This window comes from Vicugna pacos, chromosome 21, assembly GCF_048564905.1.
Source record: "Vicugna pacos chromosome 21, VicPac4, whole genome shotgun sequence".
Taxonomy (NCBI): Eukaryota; Metazoa; Chordata; class Mammalia; order Artiodactyla; family Camelidae; genus Vicugna; species Vicugna pacos.
The window spans coordinates 17144782-17171467 of NC_133007.1; the positions used below are offsets into that span (position 1 = coordinate 17144782).

Below are 26686 nucleotides of genomic sequence, written 5' to 3' on the forward strand. Positions count from 1 at the left end.
GGCGGCGGCGTGCGCGCGCAGGCCCGCAGTTCTCAGCCAATCACGGCGCAGTGCGCAGCCGCACTGGCCTCGCAGGGAGAAAAACAGCCTGAGACCGGAAGATGCCCCCGCGTGCGGCTGTGGGGGTGGGGTGGAGGGGGAGCGAGGTCACAGGTGTGAAGCATTCTGATTGGCTGGGATGAGTCTTTGGCGGGTGTTGTCACGTGGAAGGCTTGGAGCAATTTTTGTACATTGTTGCGTAATATGCATCAAAGTAGGTAGAGAGGAAGAGGACTAGCAAGTGCTTACGGTTCTCCCATGTTTTGTAACTGTAAGGGGCCAACTCTATGCTGACCGTTGTGAAGGGTATTGGGTGGGAGGACAGAGTAAGAAACACGACAAACAAGATCTTTTTCCTCAAGAAGTTTACAGTCTAATGGGGAGGGTAAAATGACAAAAACAGGTGAATCAACCAATATGACTTGATTTGGTTTTCCCCCATTCTTAAATAACATTTATTATCGTTTCAAAAGATACTTTTTTTAAAATGCAATTTTAATAAGTGTAAGGAAGGAAACACATACAGTAAGCGGCTGAGATTTAAAATAATGTCCTTGAATAAAGTTTTATAGATTTCCTCATAAAGGTCTGGTTCTTTTTTTCTTAGTTTTATTCATAGAATATATTTGGAGCTATTGTGAAAACCTTTTTCCCATCATATTTTCTTATTAGTTACTGCCGATGTGCAGGGAAGGCACTGATTTAGGGTTAATCTTGTGTATTTAGTCACTCTGCTGAACTCTCAAATTGGTTCAAATTGTGCCAGTTGATTCTCTTGGATTTTCCAATTATATGTGCTTCCGAGAGAAATTCCCATCTGTGTTCAGTTTAGTAAGTATGTGTATACATGTTGTTTGTATACATTTTAAAATTAAGAACAGGAGCTGAAATTTAATTATATGCTCTAGGTGCATCTTTTCAAATGACCATATAATTTTATCCTTTAATTGATTAATATATGAAGTGATATTGCTAGATTTTTCTAATGTTGACGCATCCTACCATTTTTACTATTATAACCTCATTTTGATCATGAGGCATTGCTTATTTTTTAAAGCATACTTAATACGGGGTTTCTGCTTCCTTGATTGAAGTGATACTGAATTACAAATTTTGGGGCGGGTTATCCTTACAAAATGTTGGTATTGGCATTGTGATAGCCTCATAAAATGGACTGCCATCTTTTTCTCTGTTTGCTTTGAACAACTGATGAAATTATCTATTCTTTGACGGTTTGGTAGAAACTTACTAGTAAAAAAACTCTTTCATCCCAGTTTATCTTTGGTGGTCAGGTTGATCTTTGATTACCATCTCAATATTTTGTATGGTTATTAGTCTTTTTAGGTTTCTTAGCTTTCCTTTAGCCAATTTTGGTAATTCATACCTTTTTAGAAAATGGTTTCATTTAAGTTTTCAAATATATTGGTATAAAATGTTAGCAAGGATGTGACACAACTAGAACTTTCATACATTACTGGTAAGACAGTTGCATGGCAGTTTCTTATAAAGTTAAATATATGTTTACCATAGGACCCAGAACTTCCACTCATTTAGGAGAAATGAAAATATATATCCACACGTAGACTTGCATATGAATTTTCATAGCTCTATTTATAAGAGCCCTAAACTGGACAACCCAAATATTCATTGAGATAAATTGATTTAAAAAATTATGGTATATCCATAGTAGACTACTACTCAGGAATGAAATGCATTGAACTGTTGATATTCAACATGGATGAATTTCAAGATAATTTTGTTGAATTAAAAAAAGGCATACATAAAAGGGTGGGTACTATATGATTCAATTTATACAAAACTCAAGAAAAGACAAAACTATCATTACAGAAATCAGATGAGCAGTTACCTGGGGGCAAGAGGTAGTGGGGAGAGGACTGACTGAGAACTGACAAGAGAACCTTCTGGTTGGTAGAAATATTTTATATTTTGAGTGTGGTGGTGGTGGTTAGAGGTGGCGTATGGTTGTCAAAACTCCTCTGTTAATACACTTAAAAGGTGTGTATTTTATGGTGGGTAACTATAATTCAATAAAGTTGATTTTAAAAACAAAAATTTATTGGCCTAAAATTATGATATTTGCTTATAGTTATTGATGAAATAATTATAATATTTGCTTATAAATTATAATTTTAAATATATATTCTAATACCCTCCCTTTTCATTCCTAATGTTACTTATTCTTCCATCTTTTCACTCTTAATACTTTCCTTCTTAATACTTAATCTTTTCCCCTACTTAATATGTAATACTCCCTCTTTATACATCCCTCTTAAAAAGGTTATTTTATTGATCTTTAAAAAAACAAGTTTTAATTGAAGTATAGTCAGTTACAATATGTCAATTTCTGGTGGGCAGCATAATGTCCCAGTCATGTGTATGTGTGTGTGTATATATATATATATATTCAATTTCATATTCCTTTTCATTAAAGTTTATTACACAGTTTGGGTTTTATTGATGAAATTTACAGTTTTCCTTTTCTTTTCCATTTCTGCTTGAAGTTTATGGACTCTCTACTTATTTCAGGCTATTTTGTGGTTCTTTTTCTCATTTCTTGAATAAACAGCTTCATTCAAGTATTTTAAATTTCTATTTACTATCTTTCTAGGAAAATAAGATACTTTTCAATTTTCTGCTTTAGTTGGATTGTTCAGCATTTTTTCTCTACTTTTTCTTCCACTGGTTTCAAGTTATGCATTCTACTTTGCTTCATTCAGTGGCTACTCATATTTTTAACATACTTGTTTTAAAACATATTTTTATAACAACTCATACAGTTAATAGGTATCTATAGCCACTCTTCCCAAATAGACAAGAAGCTTAGAAAAGTATTGTTTCTTCTCACTTAGTATCCCAACCTACCCCTCCACTACCCCTCTTCCATCTCCCATGCTGATACCATCTGGGATTTTAGTTCCAGATTGCTTTTCTGTACCAATGTTGAGATAGTAAGGACAGACAGTAAATTAAACACAGATTTCTAAAGCATACAACCTGATGAGCTTTAACATATGTGTACAGCTGTGAAACCATCACTGCTATCAAGATAATGAACATAAACCATCCCCAAAAGGTTCTTCACCACCCCCTTAGGCTGCTTGAAGTTGTCTCACAGTTCACTGATGCTCTGTTCATTTTTTCCTTCAGTCTTTGTCCTCTGTGTTTCATTTTGCAGTTTCTATTGCCATTTCTTCATGTTTACTAATCTTTTCTTCTTAAATGTATAATTTGCTACTAATCCCATCCAGTGGGGTGTGTGTGTGTGTGTGTGTGTGTGTGTGTGTGTGTGTGTGTGTGTGTGTGTCAGATCATTTAGTTTTCATCTCTAGAATTTGATTTAAATCTTTTTTATATCATCCATATTTCTACTTAACATGATCTGCTTGTCGTTTACCTTCTTTGACATAGAATGTAGTTATAATATGGAATATAGTTAAATAACTACTCAATGTCGTTGTCTGCTCATTCCATCACCTGTGTCATTTCTGGGTCTGTTTCTACTGGCTGATTTTTCTCCTTGTTACAGGTTGTATTTTGTCCAGCTTCTTTGTAAGCCTGGTAACACTTGATTGGATGCGAGTTGTAAATTTTACCCTGTTGAATGCTGCATATTTTTGTATTCTTATAAATAGTTTTGTGTTTTCTGTTATGTTATTTGGAAACAATCTGAGTCTAGTTTTTTCTCCTTTTGAGGTTTGCTTTTATGTTTTGTTATTTAGAATCAGAGCAACCTTTAGGACTGATTTTCTCCACTCGTATAACATCCTTCTGAGTACTCTGCCTGATAACCCAGGAATTTGGAGGTTTTTCCACTTTGGCTAATGGAAACACAGACTATTTCTAGCCTTGTGTGAATTTCAAGGATTGTTCCTTCTAATCCTTTCAGGTTGTTCTTTCCCTGGCACTGTGTAGTTTCCTCCCACACATGCACTGAGCAGTATTCAGCAGGAGCTCTAAGGGAGATCCTCAGCAGATTTTCAGAGCTCTTCCTTTGGGCTGCTCTCTCTTTTCTGGTTCTTCACCCTATTTGTTTCTGTTCTTTCAGGGATTACTCACCTCTGCTCCCTGATGTCCACTGTCTGAAAACATTGATTCATATATTTTGGCCAGTTTTTTAGTTAATTCAGGCTGTTGGATAAATTCATCTCCTATTACTCCATCTTGGCCGAGATTACTTTATCTTGTGTTAAAAACTTAAAATAATATTTGCATTTAACTGCTCAATGTTTATGTAGGTGATCAGAGGCAAACTTCTCTGAGGAGGTACCGTTTAAAATGAGAAAGCATGCAAAGGTATGGAGCTAGTCATGTGAAGAGTTGAAAGAAGAGCATTCCAGACAAAGGAACAGCACATGATGAGGCCTCAACGCAATAAAGAGCTTGGTGAATCCTCAGAACAGAGGGAAGACTGGTTGGTGTTGCTGAAGTGTATGCAGTCAGGTGGAGAATGGTGCATGCTGAGGATGGAGTGATCTGCAGGGATCTGGGCATGGCAGTGTCTGGGATCAAGTATTACTCTAAGGATGTGGGTGATCATGTAAGGGTTTTTGAAAAGTGTCATTATATGGTTTACAATTTAAGATCACTTTTTTCACCAATTTTTTTGCATTCTTTTTTATTGAAGTATCGTCAGTTTACAATTTTGTGTTGATTTGTTGTGCACAGCATAATGTTTCAGTCATACAAATACATACATATATTCATTTTCATATTCTTTTTCATTATAGGTTACCACAAGATGTTGAATATAGTTCCCTGTGCTATACAGTATAAACTTGTTTATCTGTTTTATATATACTAATTAGTATCTGCAAATTTCAAACTCCCAATTTATCCCTTCCTACTCCCATTACCCCCAGTAACCATAAGTTTGTTCTCTGTCTGTGAGTCTGTTTCTATTTTGTGAATATGTTTATTTGTGTCTTTTTTTAGATTCCACATATAAGCAATATCATATGGTATTTTTCTTTCTCTTTTTGGCTTACTTCAGTTGGAATGACAATCTCCAGTTCCAACCATGTTGCTGCAAATGGTATTATTTTATTCTTTTTCATGGCTGAGTAGTATTCCATTGTATGTATATATCACATTTTCTTTAGCTAATCATCTGTTGATGGACATTTGGATTGTTTCCATGTCTTGACTATTATAAATAGTGCTGCTGTGAACATTGGGGTACATGTGTCTTTTCAAATTATATTTTTCTCTGGATATATGCCCAAGAGTGGGATTGCTGGATCATATGGTAAATCCTACATAAACAGAACAATGTTTCCAACTTTCCAACCACATTAATCTTCCTATTCAGAAATTCTAGACAGTGGCAAGTTTTGATTGGGGTGTGCATGGCAGAGGGCAGGGGAGGGGTCAAGAATTCAGTCATGGACATATTCATTTTGAAATGCCTATTATACATTCAAGGGGAGATGTCAAGCAGGCAATTGGCTATCTAAGTCTGGAGTTCTGGGCTAGAGCTAGAACTTGGAAGTAAGCCACATAGAGCTGGTATTTAAATTTATGGAATTGTATGAGATTGCTTAGGGTGAGAGTGAAGAGGAAAAAAAAGGATCCAAGATGAAGTCCTGAAGAACACCAGAATTTAGAAGTCAGTTAGAAAAAGAAAACCGAGTAAAGGTAAGCAAGAAGGAATGTCCAGAGAAGCAGGGAGAAAACCAGGGAAACTAAGAGAAGAGTTTCTAAGAGGAAGTGCTTCATTCATTCAGTATATATTAAGAGGCTACTGGGGGGAGGATAGCTCAATGGTAGAGTGCATGCAAAGCATGGGTTCAATCCCCAGTACCTCCATTAAAAAAAGGGATGATGGTGATGATGATAATAATAATAATAATGGGTCTGTTCAATGCTGGGCTCTATTTTAGGCACAATAATAAGAACAGAGCAAAGCTTATAATGAGGAAGGCAGGCAATAAAGAAATAAACAACTATGTATATAATAAGATGTCTGAACATTTCATTGGACAGTAAGTCCAATGAAGAAAAATAATGCAGGATAAGGGAATGGGGACTGATGGAAGACGTAGTTTTAGGGTGGTCAAAAATGGCCCTATTTGAGGAAAGGAAATTTAAGCAAACAATTTAAGGAAGTGAGGAAGCAAACCATGAAGGTGTCGGGCAAAGATCATCCCAGGCGAAGGGAACAGCAAGTGCAAAGATTCCAATGTTGGTATCTGTCAGGGATATTTGAGGAACAGCAAAGAAAGTCTGTTACTGTGAATTGAGCAAAGGGGAGAGCAGAGAGGATACTGGAGAGGGAGCTTGGGCCAAATCACGTAGGGCTTACAAGGCCACAGTAAGGATTTTGGATTTCAATCTAAATAGGTGAGAAGCCACTGGAAATTTGGATGGCTTCTACTGTTTTTTTTTTAATATTAAGTATGAGGTGTGATTTTCAGCAGAGTGAGTGTTATGAAACCACCCAAGGAGACACAGCATTTTAATGTTGTGAAAATGTTTTTTCTCATGCTATTTATCTCCTGATGCTAGTTTAAGTTAAGCCCCTGACAGTATAGTTAGAATGCATCCTCCAACCTGTGCTGATAATAATAGTGATAATTGCTAACATTCATTGAAAGCTACTGTGTCAGACTTTGTGCTAAACACAGCATAAGGGTTATCTCTCTTCTTCATAACAACCCTTATGACATAGATTCTATGATCCTCCCCATTTTGCAGAATGGGAAGCTGAGGCTCAGAGCAGTAAAATGACTTCCCCAGGGTGCACATTCCCCATGAGTGGCTCTGGCCTCTGAGATTCCTGCTTCTTTACACTAGTAGTCCAAGCTGTTCATTAGAGATGCTCAAGGATGTTTACTACCCAGTGCTCTGCAGAAAGAAAAGGGAATTCCCAAGTTCCCCACCCTCTCTAGATATTGCCTGAATGCACACCACGTTCTTGAGTAACTCAGCCTGAAGTCAAGTTGAGTCCTCCTGCTTGCTCAGACTATCCCCATGCAAACTTTGTTAGGTCACATGGATCCTACTTCTTGTGTCTCCCTGTAATGTCCCTTTCACATCTGTCTGCTTCAAATTCCTGCTACCCCATAGCTCAGTCTTGGTGCGTGTCCCTTCTTGGGTTCTTGTAACGAGCTCCCCCATGGAAGAGGCCTCTGCCTGTTGTTTCTCTTTCCACCAATACATCCTACACCCTGTGACCACAATAACTTGGCAGAAATACACATGTGATCTTGTTCTTCTGCTCAGACACCCTATGGGTGCTCCACTGCCGGCAGCATTAAGCCCAGACCTGGTAGCCTGGCTCCCCTTGGGCTGACCTCAGCCTACCTTCCCAGCCTCCTTGCTGACTCATACTCCTGGCAGCAGGCCCCGCTCTCACCTTGGCCCGCTGCTTGTGCATCTGCACTACCTCCTGCTCCACTTCTGCTGTTAGAAATTCTGCCCAGATCATGTTTAAGACTTAGCTCAGGGGTCACCTTTTCATGAAGACATCTCTCTCCAGCACTCCTGATGGGTAACTGACCCCTCCCCCTTTGTTCTCCCACCATCCCTGGTGCATGTCCTAATATAGGCCCTGTCACACTATCAGATTTAAAGGCTATATCTGTCTCTCCCTCACCCCAACACACACACACACACACACACACACACGCACACGACTACAACTCAACTGTAAACTCTCTGACAGTAGAGGCTGTGACTCATTCATCTTTGAAATCCTACTCACCCTGAACTTCTAAACAGCAGAGTGTCTAAAATATAGTAGGTGCTCAATGAATGCATATGGAATAAATGAATGAATTCAGGGAAGAAGATGAGGAAAAGGGAAGAAGGCCCTGAAACGGTTTGTAATTAATTAGACAAAAAAATACAGATTGATCTCTGTGCATAGGGCCCCCACTCAGAACTGGAGTAGGGGTACAGAATTAGCAATTCTATGAGAGAGCCTCGCCCCACGACTCCAACACGAAGGTCAAAGCTTCTGTGCTTTAACACAAGCTTTCAAGGGCCCACAAATGACCCTTCTGTTGTTTGAGTGGCTTCCTTTCACGATGCTCAGTGTTTTGGCTCTGTTGTTCCAGCTCCCTTACCTGCCTGTTTTCTGGGGGTGAGGTCTTTGTGTGACATACTTATTCTGGCTAACTTCCCTTCTTTGGGCTTCATCTTTGACCTGTGCCAGTGGAGAAGGCCTCTAGGACAATGCTTCTGGCTTAAACACCAAGACCTAGCACTCAAAGCCTTGATAAAATACAGCAACACACACTTCCTTCTTCCTTCCCACTTTGGGCTAAAGGATGCTGCCTGACCACTAGAATTTCCTTTGCTGCTCATCTAGGGGGCTACTGATGCTGTTCTGGTTTCCAAGGGATGCTAACACTGAAACAGAACAGAAACAAAAGCAAAAACTGGAGACACAGCAGCCTTACTTCATCTTTGGCTCTGTAACTCACAAAGAAATTATAGGTTGAACTGTCAGTCAGTAAGGGCTCCCAGGGCTTCAACTGCTCATAATTAACTTGATTAACAGCTCACAATTGAGACAGGATGAGAGCAGGTGTACATTTGGGGGCTTTGTAACTGGCTAAAGATACAGGCTTGACAAAACACCTGTCACCCCTTCTTGCTGACTCTTTCCTTCCTCCAGGGATGTCCCAGAGATTAAGCTGTGGCCCAGATGTATCTTTTGTCCAGCAACTGTTTCTACACCGTAGAAACATTAGAGCATACAGAAATCTAAGAAGAAAATAACAACAGAATGACCATCCTACCCAAATTAACCAGTTACTCTTTTGTTTTTTCCATTGTCTCCTATTTAAGTGCATTTTCCATGTTTGTGACCATGCTCTACCTACAATTTGATGTCCTGCTCCTTTTTTCTGCACCTCATCCTTGGATGGGCCTGTGGGGAAAGCAATGTTGGAGCCCTAACTCAGGAGGCTGCCCACTGTTGGCAGGGGTCTGGCTTCGGAATGCAACCAGCAGACATCACCTAATCCTGCACCCCGCACCACCGCAGCTTGATTTTGAAGCCTGAGACAGCAGGCTCTTGAGTTAAATCTGCTTCAAGTACGTTGAATTTTCAGCACATTCTCCCAATCTTTTACTTATTATATACTTACCATGGTTCTTGGCAGTATAGCTTAAAAAAATGTTTTTTGGCATCATGCACTTTATATTTGCATTTCCTTTCTTTAAAGCATTTTCTTAATGAAACAATTTATTTTTCAATAGGATAGGGCTTGAAAATGTTTCCAGTTTTGAGTACAGGGTGCCTCAAGTCACCAGTATTTATTTATTTATTTACTTACTTATTTATTTTTAGTTTCTCACTTTAGATTTTTTTTTGTATTGAAATATAGTTGATTTACAATGTTTTGGGTGTACAGTAAAGTGTTTCAGTTATATATATGTATATATATATCCACATATATATTTTTTCAGATTCTTTTCTATGTAGGTTATTATAAGATATTGAATATAGTTCCCTATACTCTGCAGTAGGTTAGATTTTTTAAAAAAAATCATAATTCATTGAAGGTGGTTTTGAAGATATAGGGGATGGAGAAGATAACAACCTGAAAAGGTAGCACAAGGGAAGGAAAGATGAGCAAAACCTCGATAAGAAGCATGGTATCTGTTTTAAAATCACATCTCATAGATTCCTCCTGGAAGTTGAGATCAGAGAGGAGGAGAAATGTGATATTATCTGTGTGCTTTAAAAAGACCTACGTTCAGCAGAATTCATGTGCATGCATGCCTATGTGCCTGCAATGAAATCATGTTTTAGAGAGGATTCAGCTGCATTATATTTATAACTCTGTGGTTGCTACCAGCTACCAGCATGTCTCCTTGCGGTGGTTCAATTCTCTTTTCTCCATGTCCTAATTCTGTTCTAAAGGGTACAGCTTTGGCGGAGCAGCCTGTTAGTCCCCACTTTCTCCCCATCATACACAATTCCAGTGGTGGCTTCCTGGGAGTCCTGATCTGGTCCCACACAGTCCTACATGCTGACATCTCTGTTTGCAGGAGGAAGTTAGAAGTGTTGGGGATCCAGCCCCTTCTCTTGGTGGTGAAAAATTCATCTCTATAGGGGTTCTGTCTTATTTGGCCAGGATAATGGACAACTGGAGCTTAACCAGATCTGAATCGCAAACATCAATTCGACAGCTTCCTGGGAAAACAAAAAAGTGATTAGGTAGTGCTTCTTAAACATGAGCGAGCTTCAGAAGCACTTGAGTAAGGCAGTTAAAATGCAGATTTCCAAGCCCCACCAGGAGCTTCTGATCTTACAAGGTTTTTTGTAGAGCAGGTAATCTGCATTTAAGCAAAGACTTTGATGTGATTCTGATGCCAGAAGTTCAAAAACCACACTTGGAAGAGCACCAGGGTTCTGGGGTTGTATCCTGCTACCACCACCAACACAGCAAACTAACACCACTGTCCCACTCTCCTCCTTCCTCCATTCTTTAGGCTGCATGTTTTGAATCATTAGGTGTACCCTTGAAGTTTCTCTTCATCCTCCATCACCTTGGTAATAACATGTGCGTTGGGGAGGGGCACATATGTGATTCGGCCCAACTTAGTATCTCCTTAGGGATGGCCCAGGCCCCACCCACTCAGGAAGATGCTGACCAACTGCACTTCTCTTGCTAGAAGATAGTCACGCGGAGTGCTCCACAGAAAACAAATTCCTGGGGTGATGGACAAGACCCCTGCGTTCTGTGATTCACTCTGGCACAAGCTCTTCCTCAAGTGCCCTGACTCCTTGCCTACGACGTACAGAGGCACAAACTCCAGGCACACATTCAAAGCTCACTTCTGGGAGCTTTCACTCTCTACTTTCCTTGAATATCCAGGTTCCCTTTGCTCAGTCCAGCTCCCATTCCCAATTTCTTAGCTCTCACGTCCAAGTTTTGCATAAGACAGCATCATTATGTATGTTTAGATATTAAACACTATTCAAACTCTCATGCAGTGTGCCTGTGCCCATACACACACGTATGGTAAATGTGTGCAAATAATTTGTAGACAATGCAATGCATCATCCTATCAACTCTCTGGCCTAGATGTTCCTTTAATAGTGCAAAGGGGATATGCTTTGGAGTCAAAAAAAAAAAAAAAAAACCTCGATTCAAATCCTCCGTCTGCCACTTACTAGCCACCTGGTCTTAGAGAAGTTAAATTCTCTGGACCTGAGTTTGCTCATTAGGATTAAATGAGAAAGCTTGTAAAACATCTAGGGCTGTGTGTGCAGACCCTAGTAGGAAACCTACAAGTGTCAGGTACCTCCTTTATTTCTATTGTCTATTTTTATTCATTTATGCATGTACATATGTATTTACTTTTGTATATGAAAGGAAATAATCCTCCAGATCTCTCTCACAAAGCATATTAGTCAGTGTTCTTAACTGGAAGCATCAGAAATCATCTCTGGCCAAAATAAGCAGAGGGAATTTATGAGAGGATACTGGGTGGCTCACCGAATTGCCAGGAAGGCTAAAGAGCCAGATGTGGAAAATGGGCTGGAACCCGGAGAGGCTACACAAGGAAGACCACAGCCAAAATCACACCTCAGAGTAGTCTGCTGGCTGGAACTGTACCACTGCTGGCCATGGACACCGGATGCCTCTGCGCCCTTAGTGGCTGAACCGATTCCCCACTGTCTCTGCTTCCTACATCACATCCTCTCAATTCAGAAATCTCTGGGTGAGAGGGTCGCTGGCCATGCCCAGGACCCGGGCCTGTACTTCAGCTGCTGCGGTCAGGGAGATGGTTCTAGACTTTTTGGCTTCTGCAGTTCCTTAAAATAAGTTCCTTAAAAATAAGAAGGGAATTCAGATGTCAGGCAACCATGAAAGACCACTGTCCAGAGTCAGTTCTCACCGTTTCTGATATTCCTATCTCATCCCCGTTTCATGTATACGTACACTCATTTCTAAGTGTGTGGAGTCTTTCTCTCCAGGGACTCTCCTGAAGCCTAGATCTGTTTTCGGAGGAATTTTATGCCTCTCTGCCTTGTCTCCTTTCTTTCCTCTGCCCAGAATTCCTCCTGCCCTGCCCCCTGTCCACCAACCATCCCTGAATAGCCCAAATCTTGCCTAGTCTGCAAATGCCCATTGAGATGTTACCCCTTCTTAGTTGTTGTGTTCCCCACTCCCCCCAACCCCCTTCACTAAACTGTTCCTTGCTTCATGTTCTGAGGGCATGTTCTCCATATCTCCATTATCGCATTTGCTCTGTTTCCATGTTTAATGGTCTGACCTTTCTCCCTCTCCTTGGACCCAAGATGAGGCTTCTTAATGGCAGGAAGTCTCATCTTTGTAGCCTTGGTTGTCATGAAACACATACATTTAGAATCCTTTCCTACACAAACAAGACAAATCCTTTTTTTAAAAAAATGTTAAGTAATCCATGCGTATGAGCCCTGCAAACTGTAAAGCGTTAGACAAATGCACCAAGACCAAAAAGCGAGTAAGTGTTGGACAAATGTAAGCCATCTAATTGTTCACTTCACTCCAGTTTTACATATTTTCTGTTAAAGAGCCGTGTGCCCTTATCCTACCTCACAACGTTTCAACGGGAGAAAGTTAGGACGCGGGATTCCCGCCCACGTTTTCCAGTTCTGCGGGGGCCTCTTGGTTCCTTCCACCGTCAAACAGGGAAGGGGGCGGAGCGGCGGGAATTGGGGTGGGGGTGGGGGGTTAAAGCAAAGCACACACAGTCGCCCAGCGGACTTGCTGACAAGTTATGCTAAGTCCCTACAGGTCCCCACCCTTGCAGCTCTGTCCCTCTCTCCCAGTTCAGATGGCCGCAGCCACGTGCGTACCCAGACTCCCCCTCCTCGAGTCCCCAGGAGCGCTTCTGGCTCGGTCCCGAACGCTCGCTTGGCTGGGAGAAGCCGCGCAGCCCGCCGGCCACCTCCCCCGCGCCCCCTCTCCCCCGTGTACTTTGTCACTGCGCGCTGACCTCCGGGCCGCAGGGGCGCGCACGTGACCGAGAAACTTTGGAAGCCCCGGGGCGGCGGGCGGCGGGCGGCGGGCGGCGGGGCGGGGAGGCGGCGGCGGCGGCCGAGCTCCCCCGCGCGGCGCGCTCTGCGGCGAGAAGGCGCTCGGCTGGCCGCGCTGCCGGGCGTGCGGGTGCGCCAGCCGGCGGGGAAGGCGCCGCCGAGCGCCGCGCGGACCCCGGGAGCCCGCGGCCGCGCGCGTGCGGCCAGCAGCGCGGCCGGCCCCCGGCCCCGCCTGCGCGGCCAGCCCGGCGGGCGGAGGCGCCCAGGGACGCGGGGGGCCCCCCGCTCGCGCCCGCAGCCGCAGCTCCGCCGCCGCCTCCGCCGCTCGGTTACCTAGATCCTCCCATCTCTGCCGCTTCCCACTTCCCTCACTCCTGAATCTGGATGGGAAGTTGGGCAAAATGGACCGGGTGCTGCTGGCGTGGGTTGCTCTCTTCTGGCTCACAGGTAAGAGGCATTTTCTCCCAAGCCGAATAACTTTATATGTATTCCCCTACTGGTACTGTTCTCACCCCTCCCCACCCCCAGTTCCCCCACCATCGTGTTTAAAGCTGCTTAGCAGGCTGGTGGTAAGTGGGGGAGGGGGCTCTGTGTGTGTGAGTGTGTGTGTGTGTGTGTGTGTGTTATAGAATGATGGGGGAGCCGGAGAGAAGCCCGATTGCAAGTGAGACGGCTCGAGATGCAGGTGTTTTGACTCAGTCGAGATATGAGATTGTTCTTTCGAATGTGCATTTCCCCTTCCATACAACGGTTCTTCCTCTGTTTTATCCTGACTTTGTAATGATGTGAGTCCTGGGAAGAGCCTGGCTGGGAAAAAATGAAAGCTCAGGAGACTCATTAAGAGAACCAGTTTTCTGGATGTTGAAGGTAGAGAACTGTCTCCTTAATTCCTTCCCTGGAGAAGCCAGGAGCCCCAGGGGCATTTTCCCGTGACTCCCAGGGGTGCAGGGGAATAAGGATGAGGAAGGAGATGGGGCTGGAGGCTTGATTGGCTGTGGAGTTTCGGACCCTGCTCTCTCTCATTTGGTACCGTTTGGGGAGTGGTCCCACAGAGAAGAGCTTTCCTCCCCCAATAAACAGATGGGAACACCCCCTGATAAAGATAATCTGAAGAGATATTCAGAAGGTAGGGCTTCCCTTAGCATTAGAGTCACTTCCTCTGGCTGGGACCTTCGTGTTTCCCCCTCCTTTTTTGGTGAACTTTCTCCCCTCCCTCCTGAGGTCTGGAAAGGCTCCGATTCCTAGTACACCATCCCACAAGACGCTCCGCGAGGTTGAGAGATAGGAGGCCAGGCAGGGTGGGCAGTCCTGAGAGATTCACAAAGCAGTCCTCTCTGGGGTGGTGATGGAGGGGTTAGGAAGAGCTAGGTAGTTTGGACTGGCTCTGAGGCAACAAGGTGGAAACCAAGTGATGGAAGAGAAGAACAAAGGAGCAGAAAGGTGGTGAGGACAGAATAGGGCAGTGAGGGGCAGGAGAGAAAATGCAAAGTAGTACCCCGAATAAAGTTTTGTCCCCTCTGGGGGCACCAACCAGAAGATTGGGAAAAATCAAGTCAGTAGGAAAAGAGGAACTAATTTAAAATATCGAAGGCAAGTAATTGAAAGAAGATAAAATATATTTAAGCAGAAACGCAAAACATTATTTCCCTTAGCTTCAGAATAAAATTATCTATTGCCTCAGTTTTTTTCCTCCTATTCCAAATGAAGGGCCCCTAACGCTGGCTCTTGCCCCCTGCTAGGTTTAGGTGTTTTGGGGGGTGGGTGGGGGGACTAAGCTGAGTTAGCCTCTTCTCTTGGCTGCTCTGAGTTCATCCCTCCCACATTATTCAAATATGAATCATCTCTAATTTCAGGGCTTGGCTGATCCATGCCTCCCCACTCCCCTGGCCTCCCAGTGCCTTCCACTTCCACCCTCACTGATTCGGAACGTCCTTAATTCGCCTCTACTTCTCAGTTATTGTATTTGTGGGGAACTGTGGCCTTGTGCCTGTATCACCGCCTCCCGGAAGTCATCCAGGCGTCTGGGTGAGGGGGTGTCCCTGAGTCAGAGGTGCTCTGCCAGACACTGGGGTGTACCCAAAGGAAAGCCCTCTAGGGATTTGCAGGGAGTCTGGCAGAAGAGGAACATAATAGCCCTTGCTAGATGGCTAACAGCTTTTTGTGAAATGGACTTGTATCCCTGAAAGGGACCATCTCATTCAGCCCTCTCAGTCTATGCAAATGGTGGCTCAGAGAAAGTAGTATGCACACAGCAAGTTTGTGCTGGAGCAGGGATTAGAACCCAGTTCTCCCCCAACCCCAGGCCAGTCCTGTTTGCACTGTCCGAAGCTGCCTCTCTGGGTTTTGTGTTGTAGGGGTGAGTTTTTGTTTGGAGGGGAGCTGCTGCTTTGTCTGTGCCTTCTTCCATCCTCACCTGGAGGGGTCGCTCCTCCTACCTGGAAGCCCGGCAACAGGTTTGTTATCAGGGCCATCTCAGCTGTCAGATGGCTGGGACTTCCACGCTCTGCAAGTGGGGCTGGCTCCAGAGAGCCCACTGATCACCCACTGGCATTCCCTGGTCCCAATTTCCGTGTCCCCCTCATTCTACCGTGGCCGAGCCTCTCAGCCTCAGCAAAGTAGAGGCTCTAACAATGGCGGCGGGGGAGGGGGAGGTGGGGAGGAGACAGGAGCAGTCAAGGCTGAGATGGATTCACTCTCATCGTTCACAGAGCAACCAGGAGAGGAAAGGTAAGACATTTTAGTCCAGCCCAATCAATGAATTCTCTCTTGAGGGGGTGGTAGAAAGGGAGGGAGGAAGGAAAGGACAGATTAAAAATGAGTCAGAGAGCCAGGGAAAAAACACATTCATTCTCCCTCTCCCTCCCTTTCTCTCTCCTCCCCCTTCTCTCTTTTTCTCCCTCTCCCCTCCCCTCCCCCTCTTCTTGTTTCTCTCTTTTAATGCAGGCTGAGCAATTTCTAATCAACACTTCAGTTTCCCCCCACCCTCAGGCTCCAGCAGCTCCTTCCTCGTCTTTCATTGCAAAAATTCTGTATTGCTTTCTGCTGTATATTTAGCCTCATGATTTCTTATTGTCATTGTGATGCTGCTTCCCATAATAGATTGTGTTGTTGTTGTCATTGTCCTTGTTGCTTTGAACAAAACAGAATGCTCACCAGCTGCTATTTTAGCAACAGGTGCCATCTAGCAGTAAGACTTGAGGAGGGTTCACTCTGTCTTTGTTCCTGAATACGGATGGCGTCTCATCCCTTCCTGGCAGCAGAGGCTGTGAGAAACGCCGCAGCGACACTCCGGGCATACACTCTGAGAGCAGGAGGGGCATTTTCCTGGAGATGGGTCTTTTGGGTCTCTCTGTGATGAAGAGTGCTTGCTCTATTAGCATTCCTTTTGGTACCCTTCTGGTTGTATTCGTTCATTTATTCATCCTTTCTACAAGCATCTAATAAATTCCTTCTCAGTACCTATCATAATGCTTGTCTAGGAAATTCCTCTGGTTTCCAAGCATTATGATAGGTGCTAAGAATAAAGAGAGAAAATTCATAGTCCTTGCCCTCAAAGAGGTGTCAGTCTAGTCTGACTCAAAAGAGTTTTCAGGTAATTTTGATAAGGAGGTAAAACATCCTGTGATAAGAACCGTGAGAGGCACACAGGTGCTTCGAGAATGTGGACCAGGCACACCCACCCCGAACGTGGGGTAGGAGTGGAGCAGCTCTGAAACGAACTCTTGGAAGAGTTGATGGCTGAGTTAAGACATTTGTTCATGCACAGGCAGCTGCTGAGTTACTGCCACATGCAGGCATCACACTGGGGTAAATAAGACAGCCCTGCCTTCCGGGAGCTCATAATCTGGTAGGGGAGACACCAGAGGTGGAACTGTGAACACAGTTACAGAGTACCCCCTGGGGACGTGGTCACGGAGATCTGTGCTCAGTATTGTAGATGCCTCAGAGTGCCTCCTCGCCCAGCCTGCAGCAAGAAGGGAGGCATCCAGGAATGGTTGTTACCTGCTTTGGTTTGCATTCAGGTAGATGCCTGGTGACCTTGTGGGGATGGGCTTGGGTATGGAGAGAGAAAGTGTGATTGGTCCTGGAGAAGAAAGAGTTACTTTTAGGGATTCCTGACAGCTCAACTGCCATTATCTCCTTTCCTGTCCTGTATACCTTTCCACTTCCCTCCCTCGTCTGTTTTACTTTCCCTGGTGGAAGAGACCTTTTTCATACCGGAGCATCTTCTTTCGGTACTTTCTGTCAGCTTTTTCCACTCCCCACCATCCTCAGCCTGGATGCGTGTCTCTGGACCAGGAAAGGGGGGTTGTTTCACTATCTCCATCACTCTTTAGATTTTAATATTCCATTCTACTGAGTGTCTAGTTTATACAGCATTGGGGATTAGTCCTCGTGCAACACTGTGCTAGTTCTATGCTGAGGTCTTTGTGCAAGTACCTGGTGCTTAGCACAATGTTAGTAGTGTTAGTGCCAGGACTTGGTTAGTGGAAGAACCCTGACCTGGGGGTTGAGGACTGGGTTCTAGTCCCATCTTCTCCACAAATCAACTGTATATCCATGGGATCTGAGTCTTTTAATCTGTTTTTTCTCCTTTTGACATGTAATTTTATTTTACTATTTTTACTTGAGATAAAATTGACATATCACATTGTATTAGTTTTAGGTGTACCACATGATTCCATGTATATATTGTGAAATGATCACCACAATAAATCCAATTAACATCCATCATTACACATAGTTTCAGGTTTTTTTTCTTGTGATAAATTTCAACCTTTATTCTGTTAGCAACTTTCAAATGTGCAGCACAGTATTATCAACTATAGTCACCACGCTGTAAATTATATCCTCAGGACTTATTTATTTTATAACTGGAAGTTAATATCCTTTGACCCTCTTCACCCATTCCCCCCACCCTCCACCTCTGGCAACCACCAGTCTGTTCTCTGTATCTATGAGCTTGGTTTTGTTGTTTCTTTTTTAGGATTCCACATATTAGTGAGATCATACAGTATTTGTCTTTCTTTGTCTTATTTCACTTAACATAATGGCCTCAAAGTCTATCCATGTTGTTGCAAATGGCAAGATTTCACTCTTTTTTTGGCTGAATAATATTCCATTGTGTGTGCATGCATATATATATATATATTATATGTATGTATATACTTCTTTATCCATTAAGCAATAGACACTTAAATCGTTTCCTTACCTTGGCTATTGTAAATAAAGCTGTGGTGGACATGGGGTTGCATATATTATAATCTTTTGAATGAGGTCACATCTAAGATTCTATTGTTCTGAACTTTTCTCCATTTAATTTTGATGAGTTGTCAGTCAAACTTACAGAGCACTAGGTCCCTAGTGAAGAGCCATGAGGGAGCCCCAGTTGTCTTCAGCCTTTCCCTGACCATTAATGGTTGGAATGAAAAACACCAGCTGGGAGAGGAGAGCTCTTGTTAGCATTTTCAGAGGAACAAGTGGAGCAGTGCCCAGTGCTTGGTGGATGGGACAGGGTCCACTGTGAACAATGAAGTGCAGTCGTACTGGGGACTGTCATAGCGAGGCAAGTGCTTTGGGCCAGATGGGATGGATTCTACTCTAGTCAACATGGCCCTAGAATGTCCGTTCTAGTCTTAGATTTTTGTTGTAGGACACACCTCTTCACTCCTTTCAACTATTTTAGCCCTTATGCCAACCTTCCCCCAATCAGAAATATAAAGATAGTTATGATCTGACTGTTGCTCTTGCTTATTTGCATGTTATAATGCTTTTCTATGTGTTAAATGGCGTTCATGTACATTACCCCTTTTGGTCCTTCTTTAAGTAAGGCTGATATTACCCACCTTTACATGAGAAGAACAAGGCTCAGAGGGACTTGTCCAAGTCTATGGCATCTTATTGGTTAAAATAATAAGAAATTGTGTCACTGACTAATATATGACTTGGTAGTTTCAAATGCCTGAATCCGAGGGAAACATTATTTTCTGGTTAAGGTGGGTCAAACTAGAACCCCTGATTTAAGTGAACATACATGGTGTCTACTATGGGGCATTGGGTAGTGAGGCTCCGAGCTCATAGAACTCAAGGAAATGTTGCAGGGAAAAGTGAGAAGGAATAGCATTTGGTATTTCTAATTTAATCCTGAGATCTACAGGAAAGGAGTGAATGAGGAGTACTCCAGCGAGGCATGAGGGAGCGGCGGATGTGACCCTGTGACAGCAGATACTGCTGGCATGTTAGAGCCCATCTGGGACGAGGGGCTGGTGCTGTGTAGCCAGGAGCCCCACGGGATGTAGCTGCGGCATACGTCTGCTTAAAATCTCGGTCTTCAAGATAGCTTCTGGCTTTCTGAAAATAAAAGAAGGCATTTTGGATGACTAGAGTTCTTTAGGGGCCAAGAAACAAGGAAGAGCTCAGAAGAACATGCTGCTTCCCTGTTCTCCTGCAGCGTCTGGAGCCCGGCAGGACGTGGTGCTCTGAATTAGGAGTAGAACCGTCACATTCAGCCAGGATCCTGCACTGTCCTTCCTCCCAGCCCCTTGGCTCATCAGGAGGCAGTCGGATTGAGAGGGATTGAGCTCAAACTGACCTGGATTTGCATACTAGCTTGATCTTTTACCTTAATTTCTTCAACTTTAAAATGAGGAAGCTAACTTCAGTTCTAGGGTTGTCGTGATAATTAAAATGAAATTATGTATAACTCCTAGCACAATATTTGGCACATAGGAAGCTATTTTGAGCCCCAAATAGGAATATTAGTCAGCATTTTGATGCAGCAATAGGCAACCCCCAAGTCTCAATAGCTCACAACACCAAACATTTACTTGTTCATTTTACATGAGAGCTGCAGTCAGTTGCAGGTCAGTTGTGAACTGGCTGGAATTGGTGGACTTGGCTCAGTTCCAAATGTCTTCTTATTCCAAGACCCAGGATGAAGGAGCAGCCACTATCTGGGCATGCTGTTCTCATGGCAGAAGTCTCAAGGTGGGTAGGGGCAGGGCACAGAGCCAAGCCAAACAAATGCCTTTTAAGCTTCTGCTGGGACAAGTCTTGTGGCACATGCATTCACATTCCATTGGCCAAAGCAGCTCATATGGCCAAGCCCACAGTCTGTGGAGCGATAAGTGTATCCTGTCTCCAGGGAACAATGTAAGAGGAGGGCAGGAAAACTAATTGGGAACAAATAATACAATCTATCAACTGACTTAAACCATTCAACAAATGTATTGAGTACCTATTATGCATCAGAGTCTTTAAAAGCCTATGGGAGATAGCTTGTTATTAACGGCAGAGAGAGATGATTAAATAGGAAATTCTTAGGCAAGGTGATGTGATTCTCTAGGGTTCTATGACCACAGTAAGAGCCAGAAGAAGCTTCTGCAGGAAGTGATAGCTGAGGAAACCAGAAGTATACATAGGAGTTACTAGGGGAAGGGTGGGATGGAGGAAGGGAAATTTACGGAGGAAACAGCATGTGCAAAAGCTATGAATCGAGGCAGGACATGTTGTTTTCCGAAAGTTACAAATATTTTAGTATGGTTGGAGAATTTAGTGCTGCAGGAGGAATGGAAGAGAGTGACCCCATCTCATCTGAAATGAGCCCTTGTACTCTTGAACTGCCTAGAGGGAGTCTTTAAAAGGATGAGAGTAAGGGAGTGCTGTGTTCAGATGTGCATTTTAGAAACATCATTTGGACCTCAATGTGGAGGGTAGATTAGACATAGGCAGACTTGCAGCAAAAACCAGCTAGAAGACCATTACAGAAAGAGAGACAAGACATGATGAGATCCTGAGCTCCTATCGTGCAGTGGGAATGAAAGAAGTGGATGGAGTGACAAAAGATAAAAGAAGTGGTCCTGGCTTGGTTGGATGTGGAGGTTGAAAGAAAGGAATGTCAAAGGTGCCTTCAGGGTTTCTGGCTTGGGACTGCCGGGGATGCCGTTTGTGGACATGAACTAATACAGGAGGAGAAACATGTAATGGAGGGAGATACAGGTTCAGTATTTTGCATCTACCTGTTAGTTAGAGTATAGAATGAGATGCTGTAACAAATAGACCCTAAAATATAGGAACTCACACAACGTAGTTTTTGTCTCTCTCTCCTGTAACAGTAGAGGTCGAGTGGGACAGAGTCTACCATTCCCAGTATGCGGCTCCCAAGACTGCTCCAAGGATAGGCACTTTTCAGCCACTGGGGGCAATGGAAGCAGAGCGCTAGGGCAAGTAGTTTGTTTTTAGAGAGGTGACCTGGAATACATACCTCTTCTCCACCCATACTTATGTCTTGAATCTTGTCTCATGGCCACAATTAGCTGCAGGAGAAGCTAGGAAATGGTAATATATGGCTGGCTTGGCTGGCCAGATTAAAACCTGGGAAGTTCTGTTACTAAAAGAAGGGTTTGGGGTGCTTGTGTAACATCCAGATGGAGAATGAAGCTATTTGGGTCTGGAGCTCAAGTGAGAGATACTGGAAATACAGGTAACAAGTTGATGAAAGTGGATAAGAGCTTTCTTATGGGAACTCTTCTCTGTCCAAATGGCTAGCCCATCCTAAGAGTCTGACCCACCTGAATGAATCAGGACAGCTTCCAAAGTACCTCCGCGCTGCAGGGTAGAGACTGACCTCTTTTAGTACTGCTTTGGTCCCACTGGAACAGCATGTAAGCCAGCTAGACATTACTCATGAGCTCATCTCAGATCTCTGGAAGATGAGGCAAATCGGACAGAAGGGAGATATGCTTGTGGCTTTCATCTGTGCAGTGGTGGCAGAGAATGGGAAAGCATGGCTCCATGGGACACACAGAGTGTAATGCTTATTGGATGGCAAGCTCTGTGTGCACAAGTACCAGAGAGAAACTGATTCTGCCCAGGTTAAGCTGGAAAGGAATTTATTGGCAGGAACTTGATTGACCTACAGGACCAATAGGCCAGCTGGAGAATGAGGCTTAGAAAATGGGCAAACACCAAGGGAATGCCTACTCTTCTTGGTCAAGGTTTTTTAATTTCATTTATTTTTTAACCCAAGTATATCAAGAAGATGAATTGTGTCTACTGGTGGGGGAGGAAAAAGATTCAAGCTGTGTTTTCTTTGTCTTTAAAAACAGAGCCTGGGGGTCAGCATTTCCCCAGAATGCTTTGCTCCCATGCTGACAGTGCTACTAAGGGATAGACACATTGTGGAACATACCTTCTAGAGATACTTGGACACCCCTTGTTTATCTCCTACACTTAGAAAACCTGCCCATCAACTGTTCCTAAAACAATGTCTTAGGAAATTGGGAAAGTATGTTAAAAATGTGAAGACAAAAAAAAGATGAATTTCTTAAAGATCTAACTTAAAGACAGGAAGAGGAAGATGTGTATTGTCATACTGAATGAGGAAAAAACTTAGGAGTCTGAAAGACAAGATATGCTGGTAAATGGGCAGTTTTGAAGTCAGATCCCACTTCTGGGACTTGAGGAGTTAAGGGATGGGTGAGCCTTATTTCTGAAGATGCCTGTCTGTGTTGATGATAATTTTCCATACTCTTTAGCAGCAATCTTTGTTTCTTTAAAATGGGGCTGTGCTTATGGATCTGCCTCTCAAAGATGCTGGCAGGAATAGCTTACAACTAATGGGGAAAAGGGACTTGCTTTGAACGAAATGAAAGTGCTAAAATAAGAACAGCATTGCTGTAGACACTGCTTTTGTTATCCTTGCAGGAACACAATTCGTCATGTATAGAATCCTTTTCTTTATATGAGAATTGGGGCAGGAACTTATTTTGCCACATGCTGGGAGGCCTTGTCTGCACTTGGGGCTGATCCTCTCTGGCTTGGTGACTGGGTACCCCTGGTGACTAGCTGAGAGCAGGGCTGCTGCTCTGAGCTGTCACTCATCACTCCACTTTCAAGCAGATTTCCTCCTTATTGGCTAGAATCCGTTCTCTGCACTGAGGACCACCTGCTAAGAAAGACCCTTCAGATTCACGTGTTCATTTGTTCATTCATTCATTGATTCATTCCACATTTTGTGAGCTTCGGCTGTATTTTATGGCCTTGGTGTATACTGGGGATACAAAGTCAGCCAAATCCTTGTCCTTGCCTTCAAGGACCTTAGAGTTAGAAACCAAATTTATATTGAATTTCTCAAGATCAGAGACTGGTCTTTTAAATCTATCTTCCTAGAACTTACCATCATATTTTAAAACATGTTTTTGAATGAATTTGAGTTAGATAGTCAGGGACAATTTTCCTGAGGATCAGGGGCACAATAAAAAGGGAAAGAATAGTCTGGTGGTCTAAGAATGATGGCCCCTCCTCTGCAAACCCAGAAAGCCACTATAATCTCCAGTCTTCAGTATGCCAGCCAGTGCTTCTTTCAGTCAGGAATCCTCACTTGTACAAATGTGTTCTACATCGTAGGATTCCTTATTTCACGTCACTTCTTTTTCTGTCTTTTGCTTTCTTCTCTAAGCAGTCTCCTTCCAGTTTGTTGGGAGACTTGCTTTATTTTGTAGGAGGAAACATGGGTTCTTTCCATACCTCTGTAAATGTCTTTGTAAGAGCTTCAAAACACAAGACCCTTATGGTGTCACCAGTGCCTGGACTCTGTGTCCCCGTCTCCCCCTTGTGCCAGCACATGCTCACTCATGTGTGTGTGGGACCCACACCCAGTGCTTCTCTGTCTGTCTCCCAGAAACTCCAACTCCTCAGTTACATGCCTGGTGTTTCCCCAGGTGGAGGGGATAACATATTTATAGTTAAAGAATGGAAAACGTCTTGGTATGCCTGAACCGTACATGGGGCTAAATCATGGAGAAGTCTCTACATCCCACGTCAAGGCATTTGGGTTTTATCCTGGAAAGATAAAATGATTCCTCATTGGAGGCCTTAAAGTAGGGGACTGCCGTGATTGGCTATGTCCTTTGAAAAAGAATATTTTAGATAGAAAAAATGGGGAGAGTTGGGCTGGAAGTTGGGAGACCACTGAGGAGGCTGTCATAAAACCCGGGAGATAATGAGGACTTGTGTAAAGCGACAGAGCTTTGGAGCCGCAAGCCTGGGTTCAAATCTGTCACTTGCTAACACTGAGATGTTAGGCACAATACATACATTCTCTGAAAATCAGTTTGTTCATCTGTAAAATGGTTGTAATGATAATACCTACTTCATAGGATTTTTGGAGAGAATTTATTAAGATGCTACATGAACGGTGCTTAACACAATTTCTAGCATACACTGAGCATTTCATAATTGTTACCTAGTAGAAGGAATAGAAACTGGATTTATTCCCACTGGGAGTGACAGTGCAAACAGAGAAGGTCAAATTTGAGCGAGATTTAGAATTAGTGACCAACTGAAGCTGGTTAGAGACAGAGAGGAAATGATCAAAGCTACAATTTCTCTCTGGGGTGATAGGACAGAGGGTATACTGGCAAAAGAGATAGGGAGACAGGAAGGCTGATTTTCTAAGCAAGAGTTGAGGCAGGAAAATAGAAGGTGGTGAATGAAGTTTCTCTATGTTTAGTTTGAAGTATCTGTTAAACATGCAGGTGAGGTTTCATGGAGCTGGGGGTCAGAGACATAACTGGTAGTTGGCATCATGGAAGAGTAAGATTTCTTAGGTTGAACGCACAGGTGACCATTTACAAAGAGGCTGAAAATATTTAGTTTATTTACCTGGCATTCAAAGATATTCTTATTAGCTCATATAGACTGTAGCATAAGAAGTACTATGTTTTTGGCATCTAACAAGTGGTGACATAGAAAAACAAAAAGCTGATAAGAGGTGGGATGCAAGCTCAGGACATTAACCTAGTCCCAGGGCAGATCTCTTGAGAACTGGAGTCAGAGGGAGGGTGTTCCCAGCCAAATCTCAGTGTCCATGGGGGGCTTGTTCTGGGGTAGGAGTGGGGTCCCATGAGAGGTAGTTTTTGCAGTGTTTTGCATCCCAGGTTCAGGTATAGATCAGTCACGTGTGAGGGCGTCGGAAACAAAAATTAATCTTCAGGAAAAAGGGCTTGTATCAGGGCCCAGGCGAGCAGACCGGAACTCAGGGCAAGCCTTTGGTCCCAACAGATTGCAAAACCGGATGGGAACACAGTCTAAGTGTAACATAAACATAGCTTCTGGGAAAGACATGCAGCCCAGTGGGTCTAGGGAACCCCAGCCCTTCCCTGGAATCCAGGGTAAGGGCCAGAAGAGCAATTCCAGACCTCACCCTCCAGTGGGAACAGGGTTCCTAATAGGCTTGGCCACGGCAGGCTTGGGAACTGTGTGGCGTTTGTCCTATAGTTTGAGGTTTGTAGAGCCAAGGCAGGCATTGGTATTTTCAACTCTCTCTCTAACTCTTCACTCTTACAGTCCTCAAAGATCCAATAAACTGATGTTTCCTTGAAATTCCTAGTTCTGTCCTCTCCAGCTCTCCAGAGCTATCCTGAGTGTCGGTGCCTAGGGCTTCCGTTTTGCCTGCACACGTTCGCATGCCGATGCGTGTGCACACACACAGGGGTACCCTCTGTTTCTGACTTCGGGAGGTGCATATGCGATTGTGCAGTGACGCGCACACCCGGGCAGGGTTGCTGTTGAACTAGTTACCTGCTGTAGCATTCCCGTGCAGTTTCTGCCCATTCTGCCCTCTATACACTCAGCATCTTACACCTTATTATCTGTGCTCACCGAGCTGTAGGTTCATGGCTTCAGAGAAGTAACAGACTGTTCTTGACAGCAGCAGCAACTACCTGTATTGAGTGCTTACTGTATGCCAGTATTATCCTAAGTATTCAGGATAAAATCTTATTTAGCCCTCAGGCAGTTCCATAAGACAGTTACTATTATTCTGTTTTTACCAGTAAGGAAACTGACACTCACCAGGGCTGAGTCATTTGCCTGGTCATGCAGCTAGGAAGTGGTAGGGCTTAGTTTCTGACTTAGGACTCATGCTAGAGCCATGCCTTTAACTGTCATGCTATCAAAAGGCAGATGTTTCTGAAAATGTATTCTTTGGAGTATGAGCTTACATGTATATCATAGAAGGAGCTGCAAATTGACTAAACTCTATTAATAATTAAGGGAGTCCACAGTGAAAAAAATAATAATTAAGGGAGTCCAGTGGCTTGGTCAAGTGGCTAATCTCATTAACAGAGAACAGAGCTGAGAAGGAGGTTATTCTTTCTAATCATCTGATGAACAAAACTGCATACTTAACTCTCTCAAAATAACCCAAACAAGCCCTGCCTGCATCACTTCAATGCTGCATCTGCCTCCTTTGCTGGTTTCATTTATCCTAGAAGGGCTGGGAAATGTGATTCTCGTGCGGAGCCTGAACAGGCAGGGAGCAGAGCAGAAAGGTGATTTAGTCAGTTCCACAGCTTTGTCCTTGGAACAGTGCCTGTGATTGGTTATCCAGCCTCAATCACTGCTAAGTGAAGTCATTTCACACCCCCCCCCCACCCTGTCCCATTTTTGTTACCTGGAAAATGTGTGTGAATAAGGATTTGAAGACAAATTACAAGGTTTAAAATTAATGCAATAGAATTTAATGCAAAAAAAAATGTCTTCTTATCCAAGTGAGTTGAGGAGAATGAAATCAGCCACATTAACATTTGAGGGGTGGTGAATGGAAGCAGTGGAGCCTGGGAACTGGGGTTCTTCTCTGAG

At 43.6% G+C, this 26686-nt stretch overlaps 1 protein-coding gene across 2 annotated transcripts in view; it reads left to right on the top strand.

The window, feature by feature from the left end:
• Window positions 1–13400: 13400 nt before the first annotated feature.
• Window positions 13401–26686, top strand: part of ILDR2 (immunoglobulin like domain containing receptor 2) — a 60972-nt gene continuing 47686 nt past the window's right edge. For both annotated transcript variants that reach the window (XM_072946202.1, XM_072946204.1), the window contains exon 1: window positions 13401–13489. In XM_072946202.1, coding sequence (XP_072802303.1) covers window positions 13444–13489 — 46 coding nt within the window. In that variant the 5' untranslated portion in view covers window positions 13401–13443. The remainder of the gene's footprint in view (window positions 13490–26686) is intronic.